The sequence below is a fragment of the Erinaceus europaeus genome, chromosome 10 (assembly GCF_950295315.1).
Source record: "Erinaceus europaeus chromosome 10, mEriEur2.1, whole genome shotgun sequence".
Taxonomy (NCBI): domain Eukaryota; kingdom Metazoa; phylum Chordata; class Mammalia; order Eulipotyphla; family Erinaceidae; genus Erinaceus; species Erinaceus europaeus.
Window position 1 is genome coordinate 28,974,403 of NC_080171.1, and position 15,121 is coordinate 28,989,523.

A 15,121-nucleotide genomic window follows, 5' to 3' on the forward strand; every position below is an offset into this window, starting at 1 on the left:
ATTCCCCTACAGGTGGGGAACCAGGGGGCTCGAACCAGGATCCTTGCACTTTGCGCCACATGCGCTTAACCAACTCCCCCCCCTTTTTTTTCTTCAAAATGTACAGCAGTGGAACTTGTTTGTGCATCTTCACCAGCAGCTGGAGCATTTCCACCCTTGGTGTAAATTACTTGAGCTCTGTGTTTTGACACCAGCTTAATAAGCCCTTTGTCGAGGAGCTCCTGAAGGGAAACCCTGGCCCGGGAGCCACAAATCTTCAGTCCCACAGAGACAACATCTGGGGTTATGAGCTTACAGTTGTGAACTTCCTTTGTCCAACAAGACCAGGTTATTAAGCTTGTCCTGAACTTTGCCATTGAACTTCTTCATCTTTGTGGCCTTTCCTTCAGACTTGTTCACTGGATCTTTGTCTTTCTTGGCTGAGTTCCTGGCATCTTTTTTTTTCTTCTTGTCATCCTTGGGTGGCATTGAAAATTCACCATTGCTGCACTAAGATGTTGGACAAAAAGGAACTTCTTTCTCTATTTTTCATCTTTCTTCTCTCTCTCTCTCTCTTTTTGCATATGTCTGCTCTCCCCTGCCCTCTTTTTTTGGTTTTCTTAATTATTGAAATTTAGAAGTCCATTCTACATTTTGGATGACAGTTCTTGTGTCTTTCAAAAATATTTTCTTGTGCAAGTTTGCCTTTTTTCTCTCTCTCTCTTTTGTTTTGCTGTTGTCACTGAAGCTTAAATGCTCCTGGTTGGCTTTTTTATTTTTTTTTTCTCCTCTCCAGGGTTATCGCTGGGGCTAAGAATCCATTGCTCCTGGTGGCCATTTTTCCTCCATTTTATTGGACAGGAGAGAGAGAAATTGAGAGAGGAAGGGAAAATAGAGAGGGGGAGAAAAAAAAGATAGACACCTGCAAACGTGCTTCCTCGCTTATGAAGTGACATCCCTGCAGGTGGGGAGCCAGGGGCTCGAACCAGGATTCTTGTGTGGGTCCTTGCACTTCATACTATGTGAGCTTCATTGGGTGCACCACCACCCAACCCCCGATTTTTTTTTTCTTTTCTTCTTCTTCTTGCATATAGAGAGAAACAGAGAGGGAGTCGGGTGGTACTGCAGCGGGTTAAGCACACGTGGCACAAAGCACAAGGACCAGCATAAGGATCCCAGTTTGAGCCCCCACCTCCCCACCTGCAGGGGAGTCACTTCACAAACAGTGAAGCAGGTCTGCAGATGTCTGTTTTTCTCTCCCCCTCTGTCTTCCCCTCCTCTCTCCATTTCTTTCTGTCCTACCTAACAACGATGACATCAATAACAACAACAATAATAACTACAATAACAATGAAAAAAAAAAAAGGGCAACAAAAGAGAAAAGAAATAGAGGCAAGGAAAGAAATTGTGGGTCGAGTGGTGGCACAGCAGGCTAAGCGTACATAATACTAAGCACAAGGACCCATGCAAGGATTCTGGTTCGAGCCCCCAGCTCCCCACCTGCGGGGGGGGGGGAGGGGTTGCTTCACAAGCAGTGAAGCAGGTCTGCAGGTGTCTATCTTTCTCTCTCCCTCTGTATCTTCCTCCCCACCACTCAATTTCTCTATCCTATCCAATAAAATGAAAAAGAAAAAAAAAAGAAAGAAAGGAAGAAAGAAAGGAAAAAAGGCTACCAGGAGCAGTGGATTTGTATTGCAGGCACTGAGCCCTAGCAATAACCCTGGTGGGGGAAAAAAAAAGAAAGGGAGAAAGGAAGAAAGAAAGAAAGGAAGAAAGAAAGGAAGGAAGGAAGGAAGGAAGGAAGGAAGGAAGGAAGGAAGGAAGAGAAACCACAGCACCAAAGCTTCCTCAATGCAGTGGGACCTGAACTCAAATCTGGGTTGCACATATGACAAAGCAGAACACTATCCAACTGAGCTATTTTGCTAGACCTTCTCATAAAATATTAATTTTTCTTTTTTCTTTTTCTTTTTACCAGAGCACTGCTCAGCTCTGGCTTATGGTAGTGCAGGGGATTGAACCTGGGACTAGATAGAGCCTAGATAGGCTTGAGAGTCTGTTTGCATAACCATTATGCTATCTAACCCCCCTCAATTAACTTCAATCACTTGGTTTGATCGCTAACATCTTATTTAATATATTTACATCTATGTTCATGAGGTATAATGTACTTTAATTTTCCTTTCTTCTTACATCCTTTCCAAATTGTGGCACAAAGGCTTAGGACAAGCTACACAAAGCAGTTGAGATAATGCTCCTATTTATTTATTTATTTAATGTAGTGTCCAAGAATGAACAAAGGGGGGGGGGGGTCAGGAGGTAGTGCAGAGGGTTAAGCACACATGGCACAAAGCACAGTATCGGCTTAAGGATCCTGGTTCAAGCCCCCAGCTCCCCACATGCACGGGGATCGTTTCACAACCGGTGAAGCAGGTATGCAGGCGTCTCTCTTTCTCTCCCCCTCTCTGTCTTCCCCTACTCTCTTGATTTCTTTTACCTATCCAACAATGACAGCAATGACAACAATAATAATAACAACAAAAATGATAAACAGCCAGGGCAACAAAAGGGAAAAAACAGCCTCCAGAAGCAGCGGATTCATAGTGCAGGCACCGAGCCCCAGTGATAACCCTGGAGGCAAGAAAAAAAAAATGAACAAAGGATGTCATGCAATACTACTCAGCAATCTCCTTGACCCCATTTTTCACTCTTTAATTCTTTGAGACATCAAAGATGAGGGAGACAGAGAAAACAGGGGAGATACCATAGCACTGCTCCATTATTCATGGAACTCCCATATAGTGTTGAGGTTCAAACTTCAAGGTATATGCTCAGGGGGGCAAGCTACCTCTTGGTTCCAGGGTGTGCTCCTTTTTATATTCTCTGCAAATATTAGTATAAGACTGGTATGACTTGCTTTCTTTTTTGCTATAGACTTGGAGAGGGAGAGATTGAGACCACAGCACCAAAGTTTCCTTCAATGTGGTGGGGGCTGGGCTCGAACTTGGATCATACACATGGCAAAGCAGCACGCTATCCAAGTGAGCTATTTCATTGGCCCAAGATTGCTGTGATTTCTGTATTTAAAAGAATTTACCAGTGAGGTTGTATGGGTCTTTTCTTTTCAACAAAATTTAAAACTAACAATTCCATTTATTTAGTAAATATAGGACTATTTAGAATTTCTTTCTTCTTTTTGTGTCTGCTTTTGGTAAATAGTGTTTTTTCAAGAATTCAGCCTATCACATCTAAATTACTAAATATATGTTTATCATATGCTTATCATATGTTTATATATGTTTATCAACTTGTAAAATTACCACTGTGGGTCCAGGTGGTGGCGCACCTGGCTAAGTGCACACCTTACAGTGCACAAGGGCCTGAGTTCAAGGCCCTGGTTCCCACCTGCAGGGAGAAAGCTTCACGAGTGGTGAAGCAGGACAGCAGGTGTCTGTCCCCCTCCCTTCTCAATTATTCTCTGTCTCTATCCAATAATAATCTATATGTGTAAAATTACCACCACTTCAGTATCTGTAAGTGCTGTGATGATATCTTGTTACTCCTGAGCTTACTAGTTTGCATTTGCTCTCTTTCTTGGCCTTTTTTCATCATCTGAGCCTAAATCTATTATTTTACTGGCTATTACAAAGTGACATTTGAAGATTTTGTCCTATCCATGTATGAGCTGACTTACACTGTCAAGAAGCACTTTCCTCCCTGCTCCCTTGGGCATCACTCTGGACTCCCAGATTCTGGAAGATTCAAAGCGTCAGACTCTATCACCATCACTCTTTTTACTTTCCCAGGAGACCTCGCTCCCTTCAGTGGAGAATTGTGGTGAGAAGAAAGCTCTGGTGGCTGCATATACTCTCAAGGTCAGGGTTTCAGAGCACAGAGCCAGGAGTGTTTTTTAATCCTTCATTTAAACCAGTCCCTGCAATTAAGTCATACCCACCTCTCAGACCTTCTCTGCCATCCCTATCCCTGCCTCACAGGAAACTCTGATCCCAGCCCCATCAATTCATTCACATATTTTCCCCCTACCCATGTCTTTCTTTTTAACACGAGTGAAGACAGCTAGCACACACATACCTGGCCCAGTGCCATACATGTGTTGCCAGCGTTGTAATATGTTAAGTCGTAGCTACCCTGTCCGAGGCAGAATTAGTCCCATTTAAGGGTGAGGAAACAGACTCAGAAGTGCCAAAGCTCCATGGGGATAGGGGAGGAAGGGTCTGTGGAGGCCTGATCAGCCACTATCTGCTGAGCAAAGGTGCTAAGAGCTTTTGCAAGTCTCCCCAAGTGGCCTCATCCTTAGCCAGTCTGCTGAGAAGTGGCCAGAAGCTCTTCTCCCAAACATCGCCTGATAAGCTTGCACTTTGCACAATTGTGTGAGTTCAAGTGTCTCTGGAGCAGGTCCTTCACTGGCCTGGCTGTGACATGCCTTTATGCCACACAGCCTTGCCAGACCCCCTGCCCAGTGGATCCCCAGGACTCACCTGGCAATGGCATTGATGTCAAAGCCAGGCTGGCACCAGGAGTCCATGAGGGTCAACAGCCTCTTCTGGAGGTTGGGGAAGCCAGCCACGTAGCACTCCACAAGGTTCAGCTTGTCCTGGAGCAGCAATGGGGTGCTCATCTGTGTGTGGGGAGACAACCTTGAGCCAAACCCCAGGACTTCACCTGAGAAGGGAGTGGCCACAGGCCCTAAGAGCACCCAGCTGTGCTGCTCTGGCCTGAGTACCTAGCACATAGGCCCTCTGCTTCCGCCCTGGTCCCCCCAGGGCACCCTGTGGTCCTTTGTCTATAACCAAAGCCTGGAGGCCCCAAGAAGCAAGAATGATCCTTGGGGAAGGACTAACAGTAGGGGCAGGACAGAGGACCACCGTATGGCATGACCCCAGTGGCTCAGAAATGTCCCTCATGGCACAGGCAGCAGTCAGCATGTGGACCTGGTACATGCCAGGAAGAGCCCCCAGGCTGCCAGGCCCCTGGAGAGTCCTGAGGGGAGTCCTGTGGCATTGGGCCTTGGGACACTCCCCAGCAGGAAGGGGCTCCTGGGATTGCCACCTCTGATCCTCCTCTTGGGCTCTGCTCACTCACCAGTGCTCATAATAACCTCTGCCCTCTGATATTCCTGGCTCCATCCTGTGGGGAGCACAAGCCCAGCTCACTTGGGAGGGGAGGGGGAGTCCTTCCCTCTCCAAATCTGTTTCTGGGCCTCATCCAGGCTGAAGCTGAAGACATTTACATGTGAAAGACACTCACCTCTTCAACATCCAGTTCTGGCTGCAGCTTCAGTTTCATGGCCAGCATGAGAGCCTGGAGACCATAGGGGTGAGTTACCCAGGGGCCTGGGGACTAGGGGGCCAGTACCATGCTGAGGGCCCACCCTTTGCATGCATACCCAGCCACCTTCAGGCACTGGAGGCCCAGACTGACAGACCCTGTGCTGGGCCAGCTCCCTGGACCCTGGTTGGGGTGCACCCTCCCATCCTGTGTGTGACCCTTCTGCCTCCCAGTTTGTCTCACACAGTGCTGGAACCCCACACCACTGTCACTTTTGGGGGACTGGTCCTAGTGGGGCTTCAGGAGGAGAGGAGTTCTACTTGTGCCAATGACCTCACATCCGTGAGAGCAGCTGCCAGACAGAAGGCCCGGACCACAGCCCCTTCCTCCATGGCAGGGGCTGGTTCCTGACCCGGGACCCTCCATGAGCAGGGACCTGCGGCCACGGTGGAGGCCTGAGCACCCGCACGTAGCCTCCGCTGCTATTAATATTTTCCATACATCGCACTCCCATTCGAAGCAAAAAATAACCGGGGGGGGGGGGGGGGGGGGCGTGCCCTGCCCGGGAGCAAAGCTGACCAAAATAGCGGCCTGGGAAAGGCTCCCGCTCCGGGCCCGGCGGGGAGGGGGCCTTCCCGGCGCCGCATGGGCCTGGCTTTAGGCCAGGAGCTCGGCTGCCCAGGAGGGGGTGTAGTGCTGCTGGGGGGGGGCACAGCATGGGGAAGGATTGTAGTTTTGGGGGAAGGGGGGCACTAAGCCTGCAGGGTGGGGGGAGGGGTCCCAATGCTAAGAAAGGGGGTCACCATGGGGAAGAACAAAGGGAGACCGCTGTGGGGTTTGGAGGGGCTCAAGACCCAGGGAGAGCTGCAGGCTCCACCGCTGGGGGGTGTCTTCCGTAGGGGCCACTCCAGTCCCACAGAATGGCCATAACCATGTCTTCCTTTTTTTTTTTTCCTTTTCCTTTCCTTTCTTTCTTCCTCTCTCTAAGTCATCCCTTCCCTTCCTCCTCTTCCCTCTTTTTCTTTGGCAGAGTCTGGCCTCATACATGCAGAGTTTCACTGCTTCTGGGCTGACTTTTTCATTCAGACACACACAGTGCAAGTACTTCACTTAGTCCTATGATTCCTCCATTTTGGTGCTAGGGTTCAATGTTGGGCCATGTGCATGGTAAGGCATGCACCCTGGTGAGCTCTCTCTCCTGCCTTGAGGGAAGGGGGGGGCAACAGAGCTGGTCTGGGCACAAGATGCCCCCATGCCACCTGTGTTGGGTCATCTGCCTCTACCATCCACAGGCTCTGTTCCCCTAAGACTCCATCTGGACCCCAGTTCAGTGTGTACAGTCTGGAGGGACCTAACCCCCCCAAAAAAAGCCCCTCTGAATCCTGAAGCCAGGCCTCTGTCTCAGGAGTGGGCATGGGTACAGGCAGGACACCCCTATGCAGAGTGCCCTGGAGTCCCATCACCTCATCTCTCTACCCTCCCCTCCCCTACCTAGGGCTGGCAACACCAGAGGTACTAGTTGGTCACTGCAGTTGATCACTGCAGTTCACTGCAGTTGGTCAGTGGAGCTCATGACTGGCACCCAGACCTTGCAGCTTGACTTTGCCTGTGTAGTGGGGTGCAAAACACACACACACACACACACACACACACACACACACACACACACACACACACACACATGATGATGTCAGAGGGGGTCTGAGGTACCTGGCATGGTCCTTCACTTCTCCTTGGCCCTCAGCCGCTGGCTCTCTATCCAAGCCTGGCCAGAACCCTCCATGCACCCAGGGTGCCCTCTCTTGGCCAGGCAGGCACGTGAGGCTACTGCAGGGGTATGGCCAGTGTGGCTGGGCTGGGCAGCATGGTCACCCCCAGGACAGTGTGGAGGGCCCCATGGTGTATTTGCAGAGCCTGGAGGCTCAGTGGCCTGAAAGGGGTGGGAAGATGGGACAAGCGAGAGGCTACTCGGGCTCTCCAGGTCACAGGAGGGTTCCCTGGCAGCAGAACAACCTCTTGTAGGAAGCCCCCCACCGAGGAGCCGGCCTGTAGCTTGAGCTTCTGTGGGGGCTTAGTGTGTTCTTTCACCAACAGGCTTGGTCTTTGAAATGTCTTTCATTATTTCTGTGAGCTTCTGCTGAGGGGTGGGCAGGCCAGGTGGCCCAGTGCCTGGGCATGCAGGAATGTCACCTGCACCATGGCCCCAACCTGGGGACAGGCCTAGTGGAGGTGGGGAGGGGTGGGATCCCCCAAGCTGGGCATTCTGGGCATGTCCAGGGCCTTCCTGGTGCCCTAGGCAGGGCTGTGGGGGTACTCTGTGCAGACAGAAGCAACCAAGAAAGCCAGAGGTACCAGCAGTAGCGTGGGAAGCGTGCTCTACAGCGCCCTGGGCTTCTACCCCATCGGCGGGAGGGCTGGGTAGGTGCCCAGGCGGCCACAACGTAGCCATAGCTTCGGACTTGGGCCGGCCTCCCACCTCCGAGACGCAGCAGGCCTGGAGCCAAGGGCGCTCTCTCTCTTTCTTTCTCTCTCTCTCTCTCTCTCTCTCTCTCTCTCCCCTTAAAGCAAAGATATCTTTTTACCTTGATAAGCTGTTTAAAAAATGTAAATAAAATAACACAGCAGACAAAAGCAGGCATTCATCCCATGCAGAGCCAGCCGCCGCCTGGACATGAAATATCGCAGCACATTGAGTCGTGAGCCCCTGCTAATCCGAGCGGACAGGCCTGAATGCGGCCCTTTCGAGCCGTGCTGGTGGGCACTGGAGCATGCACCGCCTGCCGGGCGGCCCGCTCGGGGGACAATGGCTTTTCTTCGCAGAAGGGGCCTGTGCGGGACAAGAGCGCCCTTTGTGTTGGGATTCCTGCCTCGTCGCGCAAGGGAGGCGCATTCAGCCGGCCCCAGACACTCTTTGAAAGGCGCGGGTAACAGAAGCCGCCGGAACACTAGCTGCCTTCTGGCTCCCCTTTCTTCCAGGCCCGGCCGCCCATCCCAGGGAGAATGGCTGAGCGCCACATGAGCGCCAGCCCGGTGGCATTGTTCCCCAGCGCCACTCACTGGCCAGGCAGGGCCCAGCGCCCCACACCCTGAGCTGATGGCCCTATGGGAAGTCTGGGAACCCCATGGTGGGACAGCCTCCATCTGGGGTGCCCAAGAGCTATGTTGTCCTGAGCCTGCTGGGGGTAGAGGTAAGAAGGAAGCCTCTGGAAGGAACCCCAGAAATCCAGTGCCCAGCAAGGCCCAGGTGGCCCTGAGTCTGACCAACCAGCTTCAAGCACCACCACTCTGCTGTTGTAAACTCCCTCCCACCCCACCCCCAACCCCACACACCAAGTTCTAGGTCCCAGTGACACCTGCATTTTAGGCTTCAGGGCTCCAGCACCCTCTAAGAACCTTCTGGGCTTACATGAAAGCTGGTGTACCTCACAGGAGAGATTCACGAAACCTGCCTAGAATCCAAACACCTACTCAGAGCCTTGTGGCTGCAACAGTCTATGTGCACCCTCCTTACCACAACCAGTGGGCAAAATGACCTTCCCAGACATCCCACAAAAATGAGAGGTGGGGGGCTAGCCAGAGGCAAAGACAAATTCTGGTTCTCTACACCTGGGTTGTGGTCTCTGCTGTGCCCATGCTGACTGCAGCCCTGAGCACCGGCCAGGGGGCTATGGAGATGCTGGAGGGCCCCCCGGGAAGCATGGCCTGACTCAATCCAAGAAAACCAATAAGCACAAACTGAAGTGACCGCACACAGAGCAGGGCTCCAGGCCCACACTCTCTGCGCTGCATACACTCACAGCACCATCAGGACAGCCCCCAGAGCATGCACAGATGCCCTGCTGCACACCCTACCACCACTGTCCAGAGTTTGCTACTGGGCTGGGGGCATAGTGTCCTGTCCCAGACCTGTTGTGGCCATGGCCACCACCCCACTGTCCTTAGTAGTGGGGCCTAGAGGGCCTCTACCCCTGCCTAGGCTACAGCCGCCAGAGGAGGGAGGAGGGCCGTGACCCCCCCTCCCCAACACACACACACACACACACACACACACACACACACACACACACACACACGTGGAGCTTGCCAGCAGCAGGGCAATTTCCCAAGTTTAGGAGTACTCTGGGACAGGTAGGGAGTGTGGGTCCCCCACACTGGAGAGGTGGGGGCCCAGGAGGGCACACTCACTTCTTTGAACTTGCCCTCCTGGCGGAGGTGGTGGACATGAACCAGCAGGGGGCCCCGGTCTTCATCCTGCAGCTGGAAGATGCTGACCAGAGGCTCCACGAGACTGGCGGGGCTCTCTGCAAGGACTCTGACTGCCTGGGCCTGCAGTTGCTTCAGTCCCTGGTCACCCTAGAAAAGGGGGCCTGGCTTAAGATGGGGCATCCTGTGGCAGATCCCAGGAGAAGGCTGGTGTTAGGGAGGCCTGGCAGGTGCCATAGGAGGTTTGTGTGTGTGTGTGTGGGGGGGGTGGCAGGGATGAGGTGAGGAAACAAGGGAGGCTCAAGGTCAGCCCTGTCAGCCAGGGGCAGCACCTGCAGGAGCTACAGGGCCCTGGCCAGGCAATGGAGGGGTGCAGGGTGGAAAGGGTCTTTGTAGCTTGGCCTGCTGGACTCACCTGGGGTGGCCTGAGGCCAGGCTGGGCCTGCAGCCAGCGATGCAGCTCACAGATGAGCCAGGCCTCCAGGGAGGGGCCCTTGACTCGCCAGCCCCCAGTTCCTGCCAGCATGTCCAGAAGTCCAGCACATGGGTTGTCCAGGGCAGCAAAGCCCCGCCAGGCTTCCTCCCGGAGCTGTGGGGACACAGGACCTCGTTGTTATTGTGCCGTGGTGCTCTAGGCCTCCAGCCACCCTCCCCAACCCGTTCAGCAGTGTGTAGTCTGTTCACACTTGGCCACTGTCCTGCTGTTCACACTCTGTGCCTAGGGCCTCTGTCTCAGTTTGCATCTCAGGCCCCAGACCCTATCCACACTGACATCCCAGGAAGACGGAGATGTGTCCCCAGGTTGGGGGGGGGGGTTAAGTGGGGCAGTGTGTGTGTGTGTGTGTGTGTGTGTGTGTGTGTGTGTGTGTGTGTGTGTGTGGTGGGAGTAGATAGCATAATGATCATGCAAAGAGACTCTCATGCCTGAGGCTCAGAAGTCCCAGGTTCAATTGCTGTCACCGCCCCCTACCCCCATCCTAAACCAGAGCTGAGTAGTGCTCCGGTAAGAAAAGAAAGAAGGAAAGAGAGAAAGAAAGAGATAAAGAGGAAAGAAAGAAAAAGAGAAAGAAAGGAAGAAACTAAATTCCTTTATTACACTTTCAAGGTCTGTAACATACACTATGAAGTTAAAGAGGGACATTGTCTCCTCACCTCTATGTGCCCAACCACCTGGGACAATTCTTCGGTGACGGTGACACATCAGTGGGCCTGGCTGGCCACGGGAAATAGACAGAACAACCCAAACCCCCATAAACTCTTTTATGGACTGTCCTGTTTCTGCACCCAAAGATCTGGAGGCCAGCAGAACCCTTCAGAGCTCAAGCTGCCCCCACCAGCTGGGCTTTGAGATGACGGCCATTTCACAACTTGTTTCCCGGGGACATCCTTTCATGATGCCCTGCTCAGCCCTCTGGGTCTGCCCCTCAAGTGAAGCCACTGCAGGGACTCCCAGGTCCCTGTGAGGGGAGCCACGACTGTCCCCGCTGTCCCTGACTTGGGCATCAGAACTGGCCAAACACACTTTGAGGACAGCCTCAGGGATGAATGTGCAGAGGCCAGGCCCGGGGACACCGAACAAGGAGCTGTGGTTCCCAGGGAGCCACTCAGGCCACCATCTATCTCCACCAGCCAACCCCAACTTCTAGAAGGCTTAAAGAGAACCGAAAAGCTGGAAGACCCCAACCTTTACAAACCTGGGCAGGTAAATGCTCACCTGACCTGGGTGTGAGTTCTGTGAGCCCTGTAAGAGTCAGCCCACCCCCACCCCCACTCCCCAGGCTCTGAGGTTGAGGCTCTGTTCAACCACCTTCCCAAAGACACCTGCTGTAGCCCTCCACCCTCTGAGAGCTGCCCTCTTGGCACCCCAGTTCACTTCACCCAAACCTGGGTGCCCACATCATAGGAAGAAACAGCTCAGCTTCTCTCCCAAACCCAGCCCCTTTTCTCCCTCTGTGCTTTCCCCACTCCTCATAGCCCTCTTCTCATTTCCAGTCCCCCCATCCACCTCTAGCAGGTGTCTTCTGAACCCCCTCAGTGTCCCATGTCCTCCTCTACTTGCCTGGTCTTCAGTAACTGGGTCCCAGGAAAAGTGGAGGAAGATGCCCTGAAGGCCAGGGGGGTTGGCAGGGCACGGTCTAGGCCTGGAGTGACCAGGACATCCAGGAAGGTAGAAATCTGCCACTGAGAGGCCCCCCCCAAACACAGCCCTGTTTCCTTAGTCTGGATTTCAAAACCACCAGATGCAAAATAAATAATAAATAAATAAATGCTTTGTGCATCTGTAGGATGATGGATTTCCCTAGCTGCTGGCTTGCAGTATCTGCTAAGAGGTCTGAATGAAGTGGTGGTGCTGTCTGATCAACACCAGGCCTGGACCCCACACCGGTGCAGAGAAGCCCAGCCCTGCTCTTGGGCGTTAGTCCTGGTTAGTCCAGGACTAACAGGAGCCAGAAAGTGATCATAATAGCTACATGCTCAACATTCAGCCTCAGCACTTTCTAGAAGCTCATCCACTCTGGACACCACCCAATTAGCCCACTGTGGATCCAGTCCAACATCTGAGGAAGTGCAGTCAATACTAGAAAATGGGCCTTGTCTACCAGCCACCTGCAAACCCTGTGGTCCTTCTGTGGCCTCTCCTGAAGTCAGAGAAATGCCCGTATCTGCTGCCTCCTGGGAGTAGAACACAGGGCTGAGGCCAAAGGGCAGAAATGCCCTCACCAATCAGAGGACTAGAGAGCGGGAGGCAGCAGTTATGAGTGTAGCCCCCAGCCAAGGCCACCTCTTCTTCCTGGGAATCAGGCCTCTGGGGGCCAGAGGGGCTTCACTGCTGCCCCCCCAGAGGAAAGCAATGCCTGGCCACACCAACCCAAGTCACAGGCCGTAGAAAACAAAGCAGGCAAGGACCTGAGTGTTTCCTGTGCTGTGTGGAAGCTGATGGAGATCCAGGCCCTTCCCTCCTGCTCTGAGCCTTAGGCCGATGCCCACCTCTGCCCTGGGGGGGGGGGGGTCTCCCCAGTGCTCTCCCCATTCCTTCCACTCACCTGCAGCCATTCCCGAGAGGGCCACAATGTCTTTAGGGCCTGCAGCAACTGGAGTGGGTCCTGGCCTGGGGGGGAGAAGACATGAGCCATGGGGCAAGGAGTGGGAGTCAGACTGCTGAGGCCCCACTACCAATATCCAGTCAGAGCTCCCCAGGAACTAGGCCCAGCCAGCTGGCAGCACACACACACAGGGGTTCACTGGGTGCACTGGGTGGACCCCCACGACCTTCAGGTCACTTCTTTATGGCTTTGTGGCAGCTTCCCACCACCTCATCCCAGCCCAGTCATCCTTCTGGAACTTTCCCTGCTTTCTGTCACCTTTCAAGGCCCTTGTGCCCTACAGCCTCTCCCCCCACATATCCTGCTAACCTACTTAAATGGCTGTCCCTCTCAGGCTTCCCCTCCCCACCAGGAATCATAGAACCCAAGCCCCAGAGGCATCATGGGGCAAACCTTTTCTATCCTTTGAGATCCTTCAGGGAGACAGGGGGCATCCCGGACAGGTAGGAGGACCCTGGTGGTGGTGGTGGAGAAATTAGAGGTCAGAATCAGGAGATGGAGGGGATCACTGGGGGGCTTCCCAGGTAAATCCAGGAGCTGGTCTCACCAATAAATTGACTCAAGACAACTACAACCTGCAGGGCTCTCATCGGAGACAGACCTGAAGGGTCCCAGAGGACAGTCAGTTGGGAAAAGGCTCAGGGCTGGACCCCAGTGTCCACTCCAGAAGGCAAGTCTTCCAGATGGGGTCCCTGACAGAACTGAAGAGAACAGATATAATGGGGCGTGGCAGAGACTCCATGGTGACCACCAGCAGTTCCGGGAGGCTAGCCTGGAGGGGCCCTGAGCATGCCTGTGCAGGGGTGGGCAAAGGATTTTTTTTTTTTATATTTATTTTATTCCCTTTTTGTTGGCCCCCCTTTTTTTGTAGTTATTGTTGTTGTCATTGTTGGATAGGACAGAAATGGAGAGAGGAGGGGAAGACAGAGAGGGGGAGAAAAAGATAGACACCGGCAGACCTGCTTCATCGCCTCCCTGGCAGGTGGGGAGCTGGGGGCTCGAACTGGGATCCTCAGGCCAGTCCTTGTGCTTTGTGCCACGTGCGCTTAACCTGCTGCGCTACTGCCTGACTCCCAAGGATTTGCAGAATTGAGCAGGAGTGGGCAGGCCTGGCTGGTGTGTGGGCAGGCATGCAATGGGTGGGTAGGTGAGGGCAGGCAAGCAGGCCAAGGCCGGAGGGGAGGCTCTGAGACTGACGCACATCTGGAACAATCGCTGGCTTCCTGTGGGCATGACCTGGGAAGGCAGGACGTGGAGAGGGGAGGGGTGTCTGAACAGCCCAGATAAGCAGGCCCATGTAGGAGGGGGCTGCCTGGGGGAGGAGGGCTAGGGACCTAGGTTGAGGGATCTTCTGTTCACGGGTTGGACATCAACCAGACCTGGGCCAGCCTGAGTGGCCTGCTGGTGGGGACAGACACTGGCCTGGGCGGCAGGAGATAATGTCCTCTGGGCTGATGGCAGGCCCCTATACCTCCCCACCAGCTATATAAGAAGAGCTATGTACAGGGCAGCTATGTGTAGGGAGAGGACACTGGAGAGAAAGTCAGGTTCAGGATTCAGTCTGTGTGGATACATATCCATAGCTAGGTTGCATTCCCAGCCCAGCTAGCTGCCACTGGCTGCCCTGAACAGCCTTCTCTCCCAGTGTTCAGGAGGCTTAGCAGACAGCAGTTCTAACACCAGGGAACAGGTTCCACACCAGGGGCAGGGAACAGGTCAGGGAGTGGGGGCTTGGCGATAGCTCACTCAGTAGAGCATACATTTTACTCCTCAGCCTGGGACCTGTGTTTGATCCCCTATACCACATGGGAACACTATGCACATGTGCTGTGGTATCTATCCTTCTCTCTCTGTTTCTATTTCTTCTGTCTCCCTCTCCCTATATCTCTATCTTAATTTTTAAAAAATTTTGAATATTTATTAATTTTTTCCCCTTTTGTTTCCCTGGTTTTTTTTAATTGTTGTAGCTATTATTGTTGTTGTTATTGATGTCGTCATTGTTAGTTAGGACAGAGAGAAACGGAGAGAGGAGGGGAAGACAGAGAGAGGGAGAGAAAGATAGACACCTGCAGACCTGCTTCACCGCCTGTGAAGCGACTCCCCTGCAGGTGGGGAGCCAGGTCCTTGCGCTTCACGCCATGTGCCCGACTCCCTGTCTTAAATTTTAAAAGAGATAGAGTCCATTGGGAATCGTGGCATCACACACATGTGAAACTCTGGCACCCCTCCAAAAAAAAAAACTGTTTTTATTCATTTTGCTGATCCTGTTTATGAAGGAAAGTAGCAGATCTTCAGGCCTGGGAGGTTGACATTTTTTTCCTGGAATCCACCTATCTTCTCCGTGTGAAGGTGACAATGAGTTGAATGCTATTTAGATGAAGGAGTGTCTGTCTGTCTGTCTGTCTGTCTGTCCTCTGGTTGTCTCAGGAATCCCCAGAAAGCCCTGGCATGCTTGGTGACTAGTGGGCAGTAAGGAAGCACAGGGTCAGAGGGACAGGCCATCCTGGTACTTCTGAAGAACCCTCTGTCCCCCCCCTAACTTCCCC

The 15,121-nt window shown here is 53.1% G+C and overlaps 1 protein-coding gene across 6 annotated transcripts in view; it reads right to left on the reverse strand.

Moving 5' to 3' along the window:
* Window positions 1-15,121, reverse strand: part of EXD3 (exonuclease 3'-5' domain containing 3) — a 77,640-nt gene that overhangs the window by 40,368 nt on the left and 22,151 nt on the right. For 4 of the 6 annotated variants that reach the window (XM_060199450.1, XM_060199448.1, XM_060199449.1 and 1 more), the window contains exons 3-7: window positions 12,516-12,580; window positions 9,887-10,060; window positions 9,454-9,621; window positions 5,248-5,301; window positions 4,479-4,618 (exon numbers count right to left, since the gene is read on the reverse strand). In XM_060199450.1, the coding sequence (XP_060055433.1) occupies window positions 4,479-4,618; window positions 5,248-5,301; window positions 9,454-9,621; window positions 9,887-10,060; window positions 12,516-12,580 (601 nt within the window). Of the gene's footprint in view, window positions 1-4,478; window positions 4,619-5,247; window positions 5,302-9,453; window positions 9,622-9,886; window positions 10,061-12,515; window positions 12,581-12,968; window positions 13,030-15,121 lie in introns of all 6 variants that reach the window. The other 2 variants (XM_060199452.1, XM_060199451.1) reach the window with 2 other exon arrangements.